We start from the raw sequence: 21,986 nt of genomic DNA on the forward strand, positions 1-21,986 counted from the left end.
GATCAGAAGACCACACAAAAGCAGATGCTATTTTCTGATTCAAGTATTCTGCTATTTCTGCTTTCCGTGGCGATAAAATCCTCCTCAGCAGAACGAATAGAAAAATAAGAAAAATAAGGAAGTTATTAGTCAAAAGCTAAAGAACAAAACCTGGCACTTTCACAGCCCATAGGTGTGAGTGGCGAAGAGGCAGCAGAGAGGGGAAGATCAGGGACAGAGGCCAGTGTTGGTGCTGTGCCGGGTACAAGCCAAAGCCGGCCAAAACCCAGACTTCCCAGGAAAACGCTCTGCACTTCCTCACAAACAGGGGAAAGGCATCACCCAAATCCTTTCTTTTGATCCTCAAGAGAAGAATACCTGTTATATGCCTCTTACTAAGAGTATTATCTTAAAATAGAGGTATATTTAACAGGCTTCATACTCTTTCAAAGGTTTTGCGACAACATGACTTAATGAAAACAAAACTACTGTCATTTTTTGTTCCTTTTTATCTGGCTTTCCTCTGGCCGCGCTTGCAATTCATGTTTTGATACTCCAGGAGATCAATCAAAGGCTGGTCATAAAAAGCAGTTAAAACAAAAAACAGACACAAGGCTATCTGAACTGTTGCCTTTGTTTTCTGTCCTTTGGGATAAATCCCTTGTGAAGTTCTCCCCTGTGCTCTACTCTATTTAAATATTACTTCTTAATGTCAATATTTAGTTTCATTTTAAAACAGCTGGGCACAAACTGGAAAACAGCATGCCCTTGATGTATTTTGTGCACAGCCATCGCAACAATAATTCTGCAAATGGGCTTCAGTCCCTCCATGCAATACAGCTATTACAAAGCGGTCACAAAAATGGAATAAAAATACAAGTAATTGCTACGTTTCTAAGACTATCGAAGAAAATTCACAAGTACAAAGATCTGGGATGTATACTTTCAGCAGAAGAAAGTTCAGTCAAGCTAGAACAATATGAAAAATAAGCATATTTATTATTTGCCAAAGTGTGAAACTTGAGTAGAGTTTAAGGGAACCATCAGTGCCTACTGCTCAAAGTGCATTTGATACAAAGGTTCTTCAATTAGGAAAGGGTCTTCCATAAACATATCAAAATTCTGTGCCCTATCCTATGTATTTACATCTCATTCTAATGTGATAACACAAACCCCCAAATTTTCTTCTCTGTTTATTTTTCCTCTTTACTTTTGCCACTTTATGCAAGGAAAACATTCAAACATCCACAGACAATAAGCATCACTTTTTATCATCGTTTTGCCTATTTGTGCTGGCACCATTTAATCTGAACTCTTTCTATAACTTCCTCGCACACTATATAGAGAGCAAAAGGACATCCTTCCAGGAGCACTACCCGGCTTCTGATAATTACTGGCTAGTTGCTGGTTTATTAATATTCCACACAGAGCCATTCAAATAATTTCAAATATGCCTTCCCTGCATTCAAGCTGACTTCTTCATTTTTCACACTGTCTTACATTGGTGAGGCGTTCCTTTTAATCACACAGGAATTGATTTCCATCACAAATTCAGAGTACTTCTCAATTAATGCAGTTACTTTTGAAAAATGCAACATAAAGGCTTTGAAAACAGTCTGATATTTTCATACTTTGGGTCACAGGTTTGTTAAAGGGTTACAGTCAGAAGGAAATCATCCACTTTTAGCTTATTATCTTGCTCAGTTTTTTAGCACAAAGTACAAATTTGTCCAAGGATTATAAAGAACAGACACTGACCTCTTGTGAGCTGAAGACCTACCTTTTTATCACTCAGTCCAGTCACTTGGTCAACAAATTCCTCTTGAATCATAAAGGCAGCTAAGTTGGCTGTATAACTGGCCAGGAAGATGACGGCAAAGAAAGCCCAGACCGATACCATGATTTTACTGGTTGTCCCTTTGGGGTTTTGCACAGGCACAGAGTTGTTGAAGACCAAGCCCCAGAGCAACCACACCGCCTTCCCGATCGTGAAGGATGGTCCGTGGGGATCTGTCATTGCCAACAGCAGTTATTTTTGTAGCAATTACATCAGACCTTGGCAAGATACCTTATGTAATAACAACAAAGTGCTCACAAAGATATAGGTTAAAAAATATTTCAATACATATTCACTGTACTCCCAGGGGAATCAAAGGATGTATCATAGGTGTTCTCTATGGTAATGACATATTTGTCAAAAATATTTCAACATTTTTATATGTGGCATTGGCTTCAAAAGTTTTGAAATGAAAATGGAAAGCACAAGTTTGGAGAAGCAAACTGAGCTGTCTCTTGCAGTAATGTGTGTGCCACAGGATTGCCCCTCAGTCTTCTGTGCCAGCAGACACGGAAAATGGAAAACTATGGCTTTAAGTCTGAATGATTCAATTCTAGTACTTTTCTCACCCAAATTATTTTGTAACTCTGGCTGCCTCACATGTGCGGTCTCATCCCTGCCTTCAAATGCCTTGGCTTTGCAGGTAAAAACCTGTCCCAGCTAATCCATTCTGTAATTTTTGTTATTCCTGTTTTCAGTCAGCTTTTAATTCACCCCAAAGCCAGAAGAAATGGTCAGCATGACACCTCATGCCCGGTTCGTGGCAGAGTGGGTGAGCAACCCTATTATCTGCTGAAACAGCCTCGGTTGTGGAGCCTCTGAGAATAAAGGAGTTTGTTCTCCCCAGCACAGTCACTGCTCCTCATCCATGGTCCCCTCATCCTCAGGGGAGAGGAACAAGCCTCCCCTGCATGTGACTCATGTGACCTTTTTATAAGTATCTATTTTTTAATTCAATAGCAATTCAGACAATAAGCTCTGATGCAGACACCTGTAATATTATCTCCTTCCCTACCTTGCTCCTTTATCCAAGGTGATGCACATTACAAACTCTGATTCAGTTATTAATTTAATTATTATTAAAACAATAAAAACCAAAGTGGGTGTAATCAGTGAATGTTCTCATTTCAGTGGAAATGCTCTCTAACACAATGCATATTTTTCCTAATGCAATCAAGCCCAACATCTTAGATTATCCTCTCTATTCTGCAGCCGTGCTCAGAAGATAGAATGCACTAAAAAAACACAATGGAGCTGACTTTTGGTTTATGAAATCAGCTTCTAGAGCCAACTAAGATTGAGATGATACAGCAATAATATGTATTTTCTGAGCAATAATGATAAGGAAAGCATATGACAAGTAAGCAGGCTAAACTTCCATTTATGCCATTGCAGATTGTATTACCAGTATTACCATTGAGCTTCATCCTGCCAAAAATGCCCAGGGAAAGGAGCAACCTACATAAAGATTCCTATTTATTTTAAGCTTCCCATGTTTCAAAAGAATGGCAGCTGCATTGGTGGATCCAGAGCTAAGTTAAGACGGTCTAGTGCCATAATATGCCTTTGTAGGCACAAGTACGCTAAATAATCAATTCTGGCATGGGAGGTGGCCTAGAAATGAGCAGCCTCGTGCATCCCCAGTGTCTGTATTTACCTTTGATTTCCCCTCCCTAAACACAGTGTTTGTTTTGGACAGAGGTTACACGTTTACCATCTTACTGAAATGATCACATCATCTGAACATCATACTAATCCCCTTTTTCAGGGAAGGAACCAATCATAATCTAGAAGAAACCATTAGCTTTTAATAGTCTCCAGAACTGTGTTCACCAAGCTGGAAGATCTCTTGTTATAAAACAAGGCAAGTATGATTTAGAAATTAAAAACAGGCTGCACTCTGAACTGTAAGTAAAGAAAGGGAAGGGTGAGGGCACCAGAACACATGGAATCCTCATTCTTAGGTCAAAGTGCTAATAACATACAACTGCAACGTTCACTGAGAAAGGCAAGCTCTGTATTAAATCTGTTGTGCTGGTATATTTTAAGAATGAAGTTTCTATAACCATGGATGCTACAGGGAAAGAAGTGCTGCCCTTCTGGCACTGGCCTCATTTCCAGGCTGAGCTCATCAGAATTTTCATAGGGACTATATAAAACTACATACCATATAACTGCTGTTTTTCCAGATTACCCACCAAATCACACCAGTTTAAACCATTCTCTCTGAACTGAATTCATGAGAGTCAGGAGTCTGTAGAACTTATTCCAATGCTGTGACTCAACAACTGGTACCATATAGAATACTAACCAAACACTGCCTGAAAACAGCTCTCTCTAATATCACTTATCCTTCTGTATGTCTTTATTCTAATGAATTGGAATATAAACATAGGCATATAAGCCCTCAAGAAATCATGTTTTAAATGAAAAGCAAACATAGTTTCATAGCTGCTTTCACTGTTTCATTCCTATGTCATGTTTATTTTAACAGATGGAGGGCAAGGGATGGGAAACACATGATTTTTTTTATAGCTCGAGGGTTGTGTAAAATGCAAAGCTTACCTCTCCCCTGTGCCAAGTTCCTGTTATACCCGACAGGACTGAAGTACTCAAAAATGAAGACAGCCATGGCAGACACAATGAGAAGCATCACAAACATCATCACCCAGACAGAAGCACTAAAAGGCTCTGCAGCGAAACAGACAAGAGAAACAGAAACACAGTTCATTAAACCAGTTGCAGCACAGGAATCCTAATGTCTTCGGCTGGGCAAGCCCAGCGGCTTGCTTTAAATTCAATTTTTCCGACCACAATGCTAGCAAATAATAGTAATATACAAAGAACTGCTGTTACTATACACAAAATTCAGACAGTCAAAACTTAAATGTAAGTGGCAATTCAAAACCAAGGGATGGAGACTTTTCTTGGACAAAGCCTTAACTGACACTGAAGGGCAAATAGTGGGTTTGACTCACTGTTTATTCAGTTTACAATCAGGTAGCCCATTCCTATTTATCTTATACCACATATATTTATCAACAGAATGGTCCAACCATCATGACTGTGTTCCTGCAGAGCAAAAGCAATTAAGCATATGTTTATATACATTTGGTAATTCATTGAAGTAGATTTCCCTCATTTTCTATTAAAAAAAAAAAAAGTGTTAGGGAGAAAAGTTAAATACTTGCATTCAAAGTAAATATTTCTTATTTCAGATTTTTTTCTCTCCGTGTCCACTTTCATCTACCTGCAACAAAGATGTTGATTTACCAACTGCAAACACATCCTTTTGACAGTCTGATTCTCAGCTAGGAGCATATTTCTGAAATCAAAATGTTTTTAAGGAAAATGGAATATCAGTTTGAAAGGCAGAAAAAACACACTTAAGGAAAAGAAGTAGGTTGGAATGGATAATTAAAAGCAGTTTCAAATAGGAGACTAAGCACCAATTTTTGAAAGGGTTGGGTATGTGTGGTAATAGTATGTGATAACACAAAGTTCTCAAATATCGCTTTTGCCTGATCACAAATTCTGTCATTTTTAGGAGTCCCCGGTATCTGTCATGGTATAAGGATATATGTAAGAAAGGGTTTGTATGGCAAAACAATAGCTTTTTAGTAAGTCAATTTCTCTGGAAGCATTTTGTATCCTAATTTTGGTAGAAAATGCAAGTGCGAGTGTGCTGTGAAGTGTGAGAAAAGAAATAGTATACTATTTCAAATTAGGACAGAATAAAGAAGCACTTGAAATGACAAAAAAATCAGTTTGTTCCAATGTTTTGCCTGTTTTTTAAAGCCCAAGAGGCTCCTCCATCCCAACTTCTTCATTCTTTGAATTTAAATTCAGATTTGAACCACTGAGAATTCTTCTGTCATTGCGGGAAATGACATTATTTGCTTGGAAGAGAATAGTAAAGTAGCGAAATAACAGAATTCTCAAAAGGCAGAAAAAGATCCCTTCAGATGCAGACAGGTAAAGGATATTGTGTAGCTGAATACAGTGAATATAAATATTCTATGGATTCACACATTAATTGGAACAAATTTGAATTCATGTAAAACTATCATACAATTTGGACAGCATTCTCACAGAATCAAGCAAACCAGATAAAACCTATCAGAAGCAGCAATGGTAATTTGTCAAAATCTAAATAAGGCAAAGGGCAAAACAAGCTGATGTGGAAAAGCGAGCTATAAACAACAGTTTAAGCAGAATGTTCTTTAATAATTTAAGCAGTCTGGTAATGAGGTGGAGGATTAAAAGAAGCTATAGAAAAATAAAAAGCTATTTAGAATAGCAAGCGGTAAGATTGAACAAGTACAAAACCAATCGAATAACAAAGTCAATCTTCCTGTCACATTAGAGATCAAATGACACATCCAGGGCTGTTCTTTGATTCTCAAAGGACAGAAAGAGAACTTCCCTCAGGCAAGCAGCAGGTTTTCTAATAATCTTCAGCAAAGCTATGATATGGCAGAAAAATACTAATATATGACTTGCCAGTGTACATTTCAAATGATTGGCAATGAGAATACTGAGCAATGAAGATGTCTTAACTCCAGTAACTTTGAGTTTTACCTCAAACCATCAAAACCAGTACTTAAAACAAGACAGAAAATAGACAGGGGCATAGATTTCTTATTCCATCAATGCCTCTGAAAAAAGAAAACTGACCTCACCTATCAACTCTCTCCCTCTTATATAAAAATTCAGATTTGAGGTCTCCTTTATTTTGCTCATTTGTTGAAATAAAGTTGAATCAAATCCCCACATAATCTTTACAAAATTATTTGTGAATCTAATATATATGAATTTTAGTATGATATGAAGTTTTTTAATGTGGATAAAATTCTGGTTTGAAGATGACACCCACATGAAAACCAGAATGCAGCAGGTCATGAGGAAGAGGCTGCGAGCCCACCCGTTACTCACATCTATCGGACACCACCAGCAAATGGAAAATCCAGTTCAGACAAAATCCCGTACTTGCTACACACATAGGAACAAATCACAAAAACAGGTATTTCCATGAAGTGCAATCAAGTGCTATTAAAAAAATATATCTTTGACAAATTAAAAAAAAAAAAATTAAAGAATTAGGTAAGATGACTCTATTTTTAGCCATTCGCTTAACTGAAATAAAATCAGTTCGTGAATAAATTCTGCCAAAGCATTTTACTACTACATACACCTCATCGAAATACACAGTCAGTTCCAGTAAAGTGGCAATTTCATCTGTGTCTAAAAAAACCCCCTGAACATACTTCTGAGAGCACAGTCTTGATTTATTGGTGCAGTAAATCAGATTTTTTCAAAAGTAATGCTATTCTATAGAGCTTTAGAAGAAGAGGTTATTTTTACTTTTTGAATTATATGTACGTCCGACTAAACCGATAACATTAAATGCATTTAGAAATCTAATAACTCTGTTGTTGTGAAAAATGCAAAAGCAGCCTCTGTTTGGATAGTTGTGGTAAAGCAGGTTTTTAAGATGTGTCCATAGTAAAAATCAACTACACTTGCAGAACATTTAGAAAACACCCCTGTACTTATATTTCAAACAATAATTTCAACATGCTGCAACGGCAATTTAAATATTAATTAACTTTATAAGTCCATGACTCATAGAAATGAAAAGAAAGTATCTGAATATTTTCATTAAAAGTACAGCCTCTTATAATTTAATTTTAAAATTCATTCATTAAACAGAAATATTAACCACCAACAAAAACTGTTTGGGTATCACCAGGTTTGGGAGGTTATTTGTTCGCTCCCTGAGTTATATTTATTTGCATCATCTCTGACACGTGCCTTTTGTGGAACAGGTCTGAGAAATAAGCTTTGCGGCTAAATAATGATTCTTGTGTAAGAAAACCCAATTATTTGCCCACTTGTAGCTGATACTGCACCAACAATCTGCTCCTCGATGGCTACATGTGATTTCAGTGGAAGTGAAGAACCTACTTTAGCAACCTAAAAATTAACCATACAATTAGTGAGGCAAAAATGGCATCACTGCTGACCCAATGGACTTGAACATACTAAACTGTTCCCTAATATTGATTCTTTTTTTCTTTCCAATTTCACTGAAACTATTTTAGTATTATTAGCACTACTTTCTGTTGCAAAATATCTTTAAAAATGCTGGGTCCAAATACACTATGAAGAGCATAACAGCATTTTGTGCACTTTTGGTCCATCTCATGGCTCATTCTCTTTCAGCTCCAGGTAAATTCAGGCTAACCAACAAATACAGAACTAAACAATAAGCACTAAAAGACAAGGGGAGGGAAATAATGAAAGGAGAAAGGAACAAATGAGATGAAGCAAATAAGGAAAGACAAGCCAAGTCTTTGTTTCTTTATGTCCCCCCTGCTTTCTGGCCAGTCTTTCATTTCTTTGCTATATCTCTGCTGTTCAGCTGCACCAATGGAGCAAACAGCAGCTCTCCAGTGCAGCAGCACGGTGTTCAGAAGCCGGAAATATCCAATTAGCTGTCAAATATCTCCTAATCACAAGGAAGGCTCTTTTTCTTAGCTATTCTACGAGGGGTTTTAAAATTATTTTGCAAATGTGAATGTTAAAAATATATGAAACCATTTATAATGGGCTAAACAAGCATAAATTAGTTTGTAAAGAAGCAGGTTTTGAGGAAGTCATTTTCCCAGCTGAAGATTTTGGGTGATGATTTTTCAAACTGAACTCATGATCATTGGTTTTCTCTTACAGCACCTGAAACCAACAGCACCATCTCCATGTACTAGTAATCACATTAATCAGCACATCAACACGATAGAAACTTCCTAATGTAAAATTCAAAACTTAACAGAAACATGTCAATGCACTATACACCTTAATGAACAATGAAACCTACCCAGCTCTATAAAAATGCAATTAAATGATCTGGAGGGGTTGAAGAATCATACCTAGAAAAGCAGATGGTGAAACTGTGCCATTGCTCCGTGACACCATGACACTAATCCCAGTCTCAACAAAGGGCACGGAAAAGTCGACCACTTCCGAGCGCTCTTCGTTAATAGTGAGAGACCCCACAGCCATAACCGCACGATGATAAACCACCTGAGCCACAAAGAGAAGATGCCACCAATATTACTCGGTAGAGAATACCTCATTTCTCCAAAAGAATTACAAACATTCCCTAGTTCTTACTTAAGAGCTCTTTTACCTAACAGAACTTACTTCCCCAATCATTCCATTCCACACATTATTGACTTTTTTGCCATGTTTCCCATTAGTCACCAAATACAGGTCGTATGTGAACTTGACAGTTTTAGACAACTTCTTCAAGATATCAATGCAGAATCCTTTGCAGCACTTCTTTACATTAATTCCCTCATTAGTTGAGTTGCTGTCAACAGAGAAGAGAGACAAATATTTCTACTGGGAAAAACAAAATCACCACAACGGCAAGATTCAGCATACCGCGAAACAGCATTTTGTCATACTTGTGAGTGACCATGTTTTTCTGAATGATGGAAAAATAATCCACAGGATGCTTTACATGGTGTTTGCAGGTCTTACTAAGCCTAGCACAGTTGCTTGGTGAGACATAACTAGAAGATAACACAGACCTTGTCTGACGTGTTTGTGCTGCGGTATCCAGCCTAGTGCACGGCACTTCTCCATCAAGACGTAGTCTACTTGTACTATTCTCTTAGGCTTAGATAAAACATTTATAACTTCTACTCTCAAGACATAAGACTACATGTCATTTAGTAATTAGAGGGCTCCCGCATGTAAGCTGTGGAAAGGCGCAGCAGTTCACCGTAATGACACTGGATGCTGCACCTTCCTCTGCACTCAGAGAAGGTGAATTCCAGGTCACCTTGGAATACAAAGACAAGGACTTTCCCTTTATGCTTTTCTGAAATGGTCATTCCATGACCTCTAGAACTTTCCAGTATAAACATCTTCAGAAGCCAATGCAATATTTCATAGGCTTTGAAGGACCCAAAAATCAAAATGAATAGTTTAGAACTCAACTAAGTGCAGCTATGTTTAAAAAAAAAAAAAAAAGTTTATCTGGACTTAGGAAGTCTGTGCATTAGCATTCAGCAGCCTCTGGAAATCTTCAGAAACATGCATTATATCCCCTAATATCTGCTCAGTAAAAAAAAAAAAATTGGTTATTATTACACTCAATTCGTAAATACGTAGACTGAAGAATAGAACAGGTGAAAAAACGCTGATAAATGCACAATGAGAAATTTTCCACTGATTTCTAATGACCACTTCAAAGTTCTAGAGCAATCAAAGCAGGGGACTTTTCTCTAGACAATAAGTCACACTGGTATTGTATACTGGAGTAGTTTATCCTGTACCAAACTTTAGCCTAAACATACATTTTCAATAGAAAACATTCTCAAATCATTAAAGACCAATTAAAATGGGCATATTTCATGATAACTGGAAACAATTCAAAGAGGACTCATTGAAACAATCCAGCGTTAGAACACAATCTTCTTTCTTGTGACTGGAAGGGCTAGTTCTAGTTGACTTTCAACTTACTATAAACTTACTATCTTGTTAATTCAATGTGACTTACCTGAACCATTTATAACCAGAACGTTTCAACTTATAAAAAGGAAGATGTGCAAACAAGAGGACACTGAGGGGGACAGGGAAAGACAAAGAGTAATTGAAACAGAGAAGGAAAAGGAAATACAGATAGCAAGAAGAAAAGAACAGCAAAGTATCAGAAAGCAATTTTAAGAAGCAAGAGAAATATTTAATGAGAAAATAGAATATATTTTGCACTCAAAAGAGGAAAGCTGTGCATTTACTTACTTAATTCTGACAAATTTACGACATGGCACAGTGTTTTTTTGGCAGCTTTCCATCAAAGGGTCTACATCCTCAACGATGACAAAGGGAGCCTCCTCCAGGGTGACAATGCTCAGGTGGTTATCGTCAGGGTCGCTGTCGGCAAAAGAGCTGTACCTTGGCCAGACAGAGTACTTGAGGCTCAGCGAGTTGTTCTCCCATTTCCCCACCTAAAACATCAAGACACACAGAGATAAAAGCTGCTTGCTGGTTTTGACAAACGAGATCTAATATCACATGTGCCTGGATACAGGTACAGGAAATTACATTGGCAAGACAGTTGTCTTGGGTTTTTGTTATCAAAATTACTTTGCAACTTTTTAGTAATTGCATGAAGTGAGAAGATGCAATGTGAAAGAGACAAATAAGGTCACGTTATTTTAAGAGAAAAGAGCTTTCTAAAGACTGGGTGACATCAGTTATTACTATCTATCCCCTGGCGATAGCTGCACTGAAATTTGACATGTGCCATGTCCGCTTGAGACAGAACAGCTAGCAGATACTCCATCTGTAACGAGGATCAATTTGCAGTAATAAGAAAACTGTTCTCAAAAAAAAAATTAATCCACCCACACACCAGACTGATAACCAAAGTGTCATAAAATCATTTCTGTATCTTTTCAAAAGAGAAAACGCTACTATTCTTATCGTTTGCATGGTCATCATGAAACCCTTTACCCAGGGTTACATCTCACCTGAGCCAGGTTTATAAACACAAGCTCAATTGTGCATGATTTAGTTCTTATTACAAATAATGCATTTTATTCTGCTTTAGTTAAAGCCAACTGGTGGGGATGTTTAAGAAAGCATACACCACTTTACATTAAAATTGTACATTTGTTTACTATTCTAAATTATCTCTTCTGAATTAACCTACTCCTCTTTCCACTTCCAGAACACACGACTTGAATATTTTGAACACTCTAGCTCTGCTGCTGATGCTGGACTCACAAGTGAACAGTTTCCATGTTTATTTGGTATTTGATTTTAAAGCAGCTGTACTGTTGAAGATTACATGTGACACTTCCATCATTCTGCTAGAGTTCTGAATGGTCAAAACACGTTTTAAATTTTCATTTAAGTGTAGGGTAAGAATTTAGTTTTATACAATTAAAGCACATAGTCAAAATATGGGAGGATTTTTATATTTGCTTGTGCAAAGCTAATTATATAATTGTTATTAAGAATATGAATGGTATTAATTATTTATACTATGTTTTACATCTTCATATATTATTTAGTTCTTTCAAGATCATTGTACAATTGATAGTCTCCCTTTTTCACAGGGTGATGGTTGAAATGACACAGAAAAGCTGTAGAATAAGCAAAACTAAAACATGAGCAGGTTTCTGTCCTAATAAAGAGAATTCATGAAATTGTATCCATATATAGGTGTCCTGCAGGATCAGCATTTATGTCACTTATGGAAGTCAAATCTAGTATTAGATCCAGTCAATATCTGTTTTGAATGTCTTTACAGCCTTCAAATGTTTAGGGAAATACCAAACCAAGCCACAGGTTATAACAACTACAAATGCTCATTGTATTTCTGAACATTATATGCTTATAAAGCATAAGAATTTGTGTGCAATCCCAAATGTTTAGTCCTTATTCAACACCATTGAAGTGGCTTACCTATGCCAACAAAGCAAAATAAATATCTGAGTTTAAAAAAGCATGTCAAGTCCTGTTTTCACCTGTAAAAGTCATTAGAAATGCTGCAGAACATGGAAAAGTTCATATGTAAAATACAAAAAGTCGGATATGAAAAGTTCAGTTGCTGCTCTCAGTAGGAGACAACGGTGAGATTTGAATGAACCATTTTACAGTGAAATAGTTTAACAACCTGAACATTTTCAAAATTCACTTGCCTCCAGCGTTTGGCAGCATTCATTTGCAATGTGCTGCTTCATGGTCATTACAGCTAATGATCAAATGAACTAAACGTGGCATCCTCTGTCCAACTCCAAGCATCTGGATTTGAGGTAGAAGGGGTCTGTGTTTAAATTAGCATGCTTACCTGTTAATATGAGTATCCCTGATACAGATATTCTTTATGCAACATTTTCTAAGTTAATGACAAATTATTTGTCCACTAGAACACATTAGTTTGCACTATAAACCTCCAGTACAGAACAGTAACTCTACGTACTCTTAGCAGAGAACAGAAAACATTTCCACAGCCAGTCTGTCACAGATTAACAGGTCCACAAAAATAAAATAGTGGTGAATTCACATGTAACACAGAAACAGAGTGCCTTTATTGAAGAAATGTCACCACTTCAGTGAAGAATGAGCATCTTACTCTTTCTCTCTGCAGCCTAAACCTTCCTAGTTGTCCTGGCTCAGTCTCAAGAGAACTCGTTGCCATTCAGCAGCTTTTTCTTATCTCCTCAGTCTCCAAGCCATCACATTGGAAAAGGGTAGCCAGAGGACAACAGGGAGTTAAAACACTGCACCAGCCTGCAAGGTTGTCAAAATTATATTTTGATATGGTGGGAGATGGGTAGAATAGAACTTCTCACAGAATCCCAGAATGTCAGGAACTGGAAGGGACCTCAAAGCTCATCCAGTGTAATCCTCCCCGGAGCAGGAACACCCAGATGAGGTTACACAGGAAGGTGTCCAGGCGGGTTGCAATGTCTGCACAGAAGGAGACTCCACAACCTCCCTGGGCAGCCTGGGCCAGGCTCTGCCACCCTCACCGGGAAGAAGTGCAGAGTCCAAAAGTGCGTCTAGAAAGAGAGCTCTCCTGCTTAGGCCTCCTAAGAATCCAATTAATATTACTATAGAAATTAAAAGTGATAATGATCTTATTCTGAGTAGATACAGTAGAATATCTGCATTGCTAGATTTGAAAGTGGAGGGGGGAGAGCATTAAGAGAGCTTTTGAAGTAATAAACACAGTAGTGTGTATTTGTAAAACAAACATTTAAAAAAATAAAATTTGAGCTGAGGATAATGCTCAAAAAAGGCAGACATGCTCCATTACAGAACTGTCAAAAATTGCATGCTAATGCCTTTACTCTGTGTGGAAATGCCAAGAAACATCCGGAGATTTATGATAAATTTCTGTCATTCCTAGTTAGACTGATAATGATGTGGCTTCGATCCCATAGAAGATGGTATTCACTTGAAAAAAGGCAATAGAATTGTTCTGGGGAAAGATGCTGGCCCAAATGATTTATGGCCAGAAGACTCCCATAAAACATACAGTTTATTAAAAACAGTCAGTCAAACCCCTAATTCACTATTATAGGTGCAAACCAGCTTCAAGCACAGACTTGCAATGGTACATATGTAATTGTATTTCTTTCAAACTTGTACATTCTTTGCTATTTTCTCCATCTTCATTTGCCGTCTAGAATATTCCCTTTGGTTTTATCTCTACAGGACACATGAAGGAAAGTAAAAACTGGCTGAGAGCAGGGAAGAGCTTGTTTGATGTCAGACTGAATCAGCAATCACAGCGTCCTCACCTCATCCCCCGCATCGCACAAACTCCCTGGATTACACACAGGTTTGACCGCCTCATGCATTGCTGTTTATTTTTTGAAGATTGCTATTTATTTTTTGAAGTATTTGGTGTGGTTCTGTGTAAAGATTGCTATTTATTTTTTGAAGTATTTGGTGTGGTTCTGTGTAACAGCTACGTAAACACAAGAAGCCTGAGACAGACAGGCACCTTGCAAAGTTCCGTATTGCTGTTCCTCGCAGTCACCTCTCCCGCTGCACCCTAGAGCAGTCTCTGAATAATACAAGGATGACTGACATAATCCTAATCACACACCCGCACAGAGACCAGCAAATCAGACAAAAAGAGCAAGGCCAGCTCCTGAGGAGGGAGAGAAAAGAGCAGAGTATGTTCTCCCTCATGTGCCAACACTGGCACGAACACAAAGTCTGTCACACCGGCATCTCGCACAGAAAACAAACAAATAACCACGGCCTATCAGCCTCTTCCCAGCAGATGGGAACTGTACGCAATACACAGTCATCATCCGTTTGTAAAAAATATGTTACATGACAACAGGGGTACTAAATGCACTCCCAGGACTACCCGACTAAACCTTTGAAAAGAGAAAAATGTTGAGGGATGTTCTTTCTACGTGAAACACACACACACATATTGCAGACATACTTCTTCAGCTGTCTCAGTTTTGTGAATAAAATAATGCTGAGCAAATGCAAAATCTAATTCATCTTGCTTTATAGAAAAACTATTTATTACTTTTATTTCCACTTACAAGGAAGAACCACTCTGGCAAATTTTAAGTTGATAGCTAGAAAGCATAAATTGAGTTTGTCGGGGTAGCAATAACAGGCAGCTGCAGAACAAAGCACAAGAGCAAAATCATTCCTCCAAAACAGCATCTGTCACACACCTTCTGCTGCATCCCTTCGTGTTGCCGCATGGTTCTGAAGGTCCATGCTCCACAATGACAGACTAAATTTAAATGACAAAACACGAGGTGAGCACTTTCATGTCTTATTAATAGGGAGTGCTGGTTTACAGTCCTGGGTGATTTGAAGGCGTCCATTTAAAGACTTTGAAGATTTCAAAATTTGCTGCAGAATCTCAGATGGGGTTTGCGACTGTGCGGCTGTCCCCTCGCGGGCAGGAGTGAGCAGCAGGGCCCAAAGGAAAACCAGCAGCCGGGGTGATCACAAACACTCCGGGGAGGAAGGGAAAGCTGCCACCTCCTGTAGCTTCGTCTTTCTATAGAGAATTAGTAACTAGCACTCACCAGATCCTACCAGTAGATGGTAGGGTTTTGGCACTGGGAAGTGGTCCATATAACTCTATGTAGCACAAGACTTCAGACTCACACCGAAGAAGACATTTTATGAGTTGATTATGTCATATGAAAGGAAGAGCTCAACAAATCGACAGCCTCTTCCGCCACCTCCCAGTAAGGGAAGACATTTTATCACCCTCTGCACTCAGTGGAGATCTTTCAGCCCTCTAGAAGTGTGCAGATGGCCATACCTTCACATTCAGAGAGAAACAGCTGCCCTGAAAGTCTTCCTGCCCTTTAATTCTTGTCTAATATTAGCTGTAAAGAACAGGAGCAGAGCACAACTCGCTGCCAGTTCCCATGGGAGCTGCAATTCCTTCACAGGAGCAGTGAGGAGGGAAGCATCCTCCTTGGGTATCAGGGATTTAAGAAATGCTGCATAATAATCAGTGCAATTCAGTACAGTAAAGGTCAAAGGAAAGGCCTTCAGGCTGAGTTAAAGCTCACTGATACAGAACCAATATGCAATTTTCACTCAACAGTAAGCGCATATTTACAGGAAGACTAAACAGCTAAGCAAGAAGGATGGAACGAAGAACATGACAACCTAAGAGATGGTAAGAACATCTTGTTTGCACTATGGGCGAAGATAATATATCACATTAGGCCACAGAGCTATTTACAAAGGACATACCAGCAAATGAAAAAAGATCATGCAATTTCATCTGTTCTAGTTAAAATATATGCATTTCTTCACAACTTTTAGGGAATGTCTGTCATAAGGCACCAGGATCATTCAGCTGTTATGACCCCCACCCAGAAATCAATTGAGATTTCACAAGAAACTACCCTGTGCCATCTCAGTGACCTTCTGTTATCATGGTACTCTTACAAAATGCTCTGTCAGAAGTCTGAGTGAGTGTTAGGGTTTTCAATTCTTGTCCAGGGAAGTTTCAGTCATAGCATTAGACAGGACAGCTGCTTTTCCTGGGGCCCGTGACGGTGGATGCTCGTAGCCAGATGGAGCTCTCTGTGCAGACCTTGGTTCATTTATTCCAGGCAGGAGTCGCACACCCTCTGCCCACTCATTCCTGTTTACTTACAAATGTGTACAACCTCACACAGAGCTTGTCAATCTGACATACGCTAGTTAATCAGAGCAAAATCGAGTTCTATGTTAAATCCTGCATTAATAGGAAGTTAAAGATGATTGGTTGTATTTAGAATAAACCTGGATGTAGGTAACGGCTCTTGCAATGGCATTTACCCACCAGTTGTGCCACATAGTACCTCTTACTCTTGCTTCTTGCAAAATTCATTGACTACAAAATCTTCCATCTCACAAATTCTCCCAGAATGCTGACCATCATGGTAATTTTGTCTGTACGTATCTGGGACCACCAGTAAAAGATTCTTTTTTAACCTGGAACTCATCTTTACACATGGAATACACTCGCCTTTAAATGCAACACGGTCCTCCCTACCTTACTTAACATGTATGATAGGCACAGCTATTTAAACCACCAAATTTTCCACTGCTAATTATATTCTAGTATATTATTTTAATATTGGATTGATTTGGTTTATTTCCATGCTAAAAGTTGCCTGGTTCTGCTGGAGCTCTGCAGGTTTTTCAGCACCAGCACTGTGCTCCTGCAGCACTTTGGTGATATTTGGGCAACACCGTTATCTCTGGCAAATTTATCAAGTTTCACTGAAAAACACACATCAAGCTTGTCTTCTTAAAATCAGAGAAGAGCAGCCCCTTTGCCTGTCAAGATTACCAGCAAGAGCACAAATGTTGATGCCAGAAGTTTGAGTAGCTGCTTCAGGATCTGTCAAAACATCTCGCTGGATTCCTGCTGAACGTGCCCAAAAGTGATTTTCAGTCTTCCAACTATTACCACCCTACCAGCTTCTTTCAGAATCTGATACAGGACAAATCCCCCAGTCAACCCTATTACGTGAAGTTATCACTTCAAAGTTTTGATCCCAAGCCATTTGTAAAGGGAAATGAACTTATTTTCCTAGGGGTAACATGAATGTTCTTCAACTATGGTTGAATGGATTTTCTGTAACTTCAAGCCTCAAGTCAAGTATATCAATTTTGAGACTGAAGAAAAATTGCATTTAAGTAAAAGCAGATTATTATACTAAAACCAAGGAAAATTGAGTTTTAATATTAAATCTTGTATTTTCAGCAGAATATTGGGTAAAAAAAATCTTCACATAAAACACAATTACTCTTTCTTACATAAATAATAAAGTAGCTACTTGTGATTTCTGTGTACATTAGTTACATTACAAGGATTAGCAGGCTGTTGCGTCATCACTTTTTCATGAGTAAATTACTCAGATTCTAGTACTTGATGTTTTCCATATATGACTGAGGATATTTAATAAGACTTCAAGAAAACAATTCCATGATACTTGTTGCAGTAAAGTAATTGGAAGTAAAAGTAGGTGCCTGTCTGGAAACTCAAAGCAGGAAATGTTTGATGTCAGATGAGTAACTTTGACAGTGCTGAAATTGAGCAAAACAGTGCAAGGAGAAAGGACCAAAGGGAAAGATATTGGCTAAGAGATTTGGGGTGAGAAATGTAACTTGGAAAAGAACGTTGAGATGGCACTACAGAGATGTTAAAATAAACCAGGGCGTGGGCAAGGTTTATTTACTCATGTCCCTAAGTCAGAGGAACTGCCCTGTTAGTATTATTACTATTATAACCATTATTATCATTGCATCCCAGGCCAGGCTGGACAGGGCTCTGAGGAACCTGATCTGGGTGAAGATGTCCCTGCTCATGGCAGTGGTGGCACTGGATGAGCTTTGGAGGTCCCTTCAACCCAAACTATTCTGTGATTATTTCTGAAGTGCACAATGATTCTCTGCTGATATAAACGTGGCGGCTCCAAGATAGCCAAGAGCTACATCCAGCTTGCCAGGATAATTCATTACTCAGTTTATTTGTCTTCATCCACAGAGGCAGGGATCAGCTTGTGGTCAGAAGAGTAATTCTGGTGGTGACAGCCCATTCTTGGCTGCCTTTCCCTTCTCCCCTCTGACATAATTAAAGCTGGCCCCATTCCCACAGCTCTGCGATGGAGCAGCAGACACACGCTGGAGCTGGGGCAGGCTGGCTCCACCAAACTCCTCTGGCCGTCTACCAGAAGGGCTCTGAGGCAAAGGGGAAGCTAGAAGCAGATGCATAAACACTTTTTGGGGGGCATGAGCCTCCCTTCAGTCACTCTTTTTCTTCCTAGAAGCCCCTCAAACACAGCGATGAGCAGTTTGGGGTTCACCAGACAGAAAGCTGTGCACACACTTATTTCTTGGAAACAATGTTGGTTCATATATCCAGCATTTCTTTGCTGCTGTTAGCTTATTTTTCAGAAACATCACACCAATCTCCCCTGGTCCTTTGAGCAATCTCTTTCAAGGTACAAAATGTAGGAAATTATTACACCATAAGCATTGTTGGCTGCCTAACTATTTTCTCCCCTTGGTGTCTCATACTAATATTCCCCATGTATTATATTTTTTCCAGAACATGATGTATGAGATGCAGACTGTTGAGGAATTTTAAAACAGGGTAAGAAATTTTCATAATGGTTACTGAGCAAACGATTCCTCTAAAGATTCAGAATGACACATTTAGATAGGATTAAATTTAACCAGAGAACTAAATTTGCATCAAATGAACATCACGAAGTACATAGTGTTATCTAGGACTACTCTCTATGTTTTGCCGTGGCTAGTATATTTACTGAGATGTCCTTCAATTAATCTTATTTTGTCATCATTATTCAACATGATGAAGAGCCTTGCGGTCTTACAATCTGAAGTTGTAAGTTGATTTTATGGGATCTTAAAACTATAAGAAAAAGAGTTCATAGATTTCAGCAGCAATTTAGATAACGTAAGATCATGCTTTAGGAAATTAAAATAAAACTGGTAGATGATACAGATGTATTTTCTCCTACAGTCTCATATTCAATACAGTTTCTAATGTCCTTTTTTAAAACACAGGACAAGAGACAGTCTACAAAACTCAGAGCCAGGACAGTCACAGGCCGAGGTGGGAGTTTTAAAGAAAAATCACTCATTATAAGCTTTTTCTTTTATTACTTGCATGTATGATTAACCCTGATATTAAGACATAGAGGACTTTTAAAAAGTGTGTAGCAGGACGTAGTCTCGGTAAGATCTAGAGGACCAGCCCCAAGCTATGTTCAGATTCTAGGTCACTGCATGCTGTTTCTGTATTGCATACATAAGAAAACAATATTATTTACTCTTCACAGCAACTTTTCCTTCTAGTCTATATAGAGGTTTATGGTGATCATTAGGCTACCAGGAGAACACAAGTCAAGATTCCAAAGTTCTGAGGCAAACATTATAGGGATTATCCTCCGATTCAACAATAATTTCACCATTATTAAAAAAAGTAGTTTAAAATCTGTCAAAAAATACTAAAACAATTAAATAAAAGGACTGAAGTTGTCAATATACACAAATCCATCCAAATTTAAGTAGTTAAGACATAAGTTTCAGGAGATTTTTCACTCATCCATTTTATTTTAGTAAATTGTAAGAAGAAATGCAAGGCACGTTTCACAGAAATCTGAAATCCACATGGCATATCTTCCCTGATATGTTGCTTTCCCTCTTAAAACTCCTTAGACTTACTCAGAATAAGGTAAAATTATCATTTCTGAACTGTTGTGACAAATCTGCTGCAGCGGAATATCATCATTGACACCCGTGACGTTAACCTGTCTACTTGTCATCAACGGGGTTCTACCAAGTCTCTCCCACGGCTCCTCTGGTCGCTGCCCCCACGGCTCTGCTCACCTTTTCCCACTCGCGGTCGTTGTTCAACACAATCACCACCAGCCTGGGATGTGACTGGTAACCATCTGCCGTGAAGGACAAATCTCTGCCTTCCCAAGTCACATTCATCATAAACCTAGAAGGCAAGAAAAACAAGTTCAGTGAAAAATTAATGAGCTGTCCTGCAGTTAATGAGCAAGCTGGCTCGGTCACCAGAACCGCTGATGAAATAGATGCCCCAGATCCTGGGAACGTAGTGGAAAGATGACGTTTGGAGCATGGGGAGTCTTGAGCATCATTTTGGTTGGAAGAGACCCTCAGGATCATCAAGTGTAACCATAACCTAACTCTAGCACTAAACCACGTCCCTAATAACCTTGTCTAAACGCCTTTTAAACTCCTCCAGGGATGGTGACTCCACCACTGCCCTGGGCAGCCTGTTCCAAAGCCTGACAGCCCTTTCCAGGAAGAAGCTTTTCCCAATATCCAATTTAAACCTCCCCTGATGCAACTTGAGGCCATTTCTTCTTGTCCTATCACTTGCTACTTGGGAGAAGAGACCAACCCCATCCATGCTCCAAGCTCCTTTCAGGCAGTTCAGAGATGAGAAGGTCTCCCCTCAGCTCCTGTTCTCCAGCTGAACCCCCCAGGTCCCTCAGCCGCTCCCATCACACTTGTGCTCCAGCCCCTCACCAGCCTCGTCGCCTCCTCCTCATTCTCTCCAGTATTTCAATGTCCTGAAATTTCTGTGAAATTTCAATGTCTAGTATTTCAATGGCCAGCATTCCAGCCATCTAACAAACTTGACTTTCCTCAAAAACCATTTTCTCTCAAAATTTTCCACAGATTTACTACATAAATCCATATTTATATTTGCTCCAGTATCACATAGCTTCAGTGTTTCTCAGTGAGAACAGATTGTTTCCACTGCTCCAGGGTCAGAAAGAGCAATGAGAAATTGCAGTTTTTATTTAAAGCACAAATACAGGGATCTTACTGCCAAGAGTGAACTACCGTGGCACACAGGTCAAGCTCCCCCAACTGCGATATTGCAAAAATCTATCATTTTATACATTATCTGAGTGTGCCTCACCAAAGAAAATCAGGCACAAAAGGGAAAAGAGCAAAGGGCTGGTATTGGCATTGGTGTTCTTTGGGCATGTTGAAGAAAATCACAACTTCAGACTGCCAATGTGGCAGGAGAGGGAAAACTGCAATGCGGAATCTTGGAGATCTCATGGTGCTTCCAGAAGATAACGTGCTCTCCACCCCATCTGCATGTTCTGAAGTGGATTGCATTGAATTGCACTGAATTCTCCGTGCATTTTATCGAAATAAATTCAATTCAAGCTTTCACGTAGGTGCTTTCCTTCTGCAGTTCAACTCAACACCAATGTCATTTACGTCTCAGACAGATGTGTTCTGAAGGGTGTTAAAGTTACTCTAACTGTTGTTCATACATTGCTCTGTGATATTTTACCCACAAGAAACTAATACCAGTTTACATGCGACTTTTGTTTTATTTTGGGGGTTTTGTAGCAATAGTAGTAGTGCTTCTTTAGCTCCACATTCAAGGGAGAAGGCTTTGCATTGACTCAGCCACCTGTAAATCCCAACAGCAGAACCACACTGAAATATATACACCCAAAAGAAACAACGGCATTGTATCATAAGAGTTAATAATTAAATGTGCAGCTCCCTAAACAGATATATTAACATCATTCGGCACCAGTGTGACAGCAGTTTGTAG

The 21,986-nt window shown here is 38.8% G+C and overlaps 1 protein-coding gene across 1 annotated transcript in view; it reads right to left on the minus strand.

Annotated features, from left to right (window-relative positions):
* GRIN2A (glutamate ionotropic receptor NMDA type subunit 2A) overlaps positions 1 to 21,986 on the minus strand; it is a gene marked incomplete at its 3' end in the record, with an annotated part of 164,781 nt that overhangs the window by 38,411 nt on the left and 104,384 nt on the right. The window contains exons 4-9 of the mRNA XM_082064546.1: positions 20,258 to 20,372; positions 10,628 to 10,833; positions 9,020 to 9,188; positions 8,746 to 8,899; positions 4,382 to 4,507; positions 1,760 to 1,989 (exon numbers count right to left, since the gene is read on the minus strand). Coding sequence (XP_081920672.1) covers positions 1,760 to 1,989; positions 4,382 to 4,507; positions 8,746 to 8,899; positions 9,020 to 9,188; positions 10,628 to 10,833; positions 20,258 to 20,372 — 1,000 coding nt within the window. The remainder of the gene's footprint in view (positions 1 to 1,759; positions 1,990 to 4,381; positions 4,508 to 8,745; positions 8,900 to 9,019; positions 9,189 to 10,627; positions 10,834 to 20,257; positions 20,373 to 21,986) is intronic.

Source organism: Streptopelia decaocto, assembly GCF_964273445.1.
Source record: "Streptopelia decaocto genome assembly, chromosome: 13".
Lineage (NCBI taxonomy): Eukaryota > Metazoa > Chordata > Aves > Columbiformes > Columbidae > Streptopelia > Streptopelia decaocto.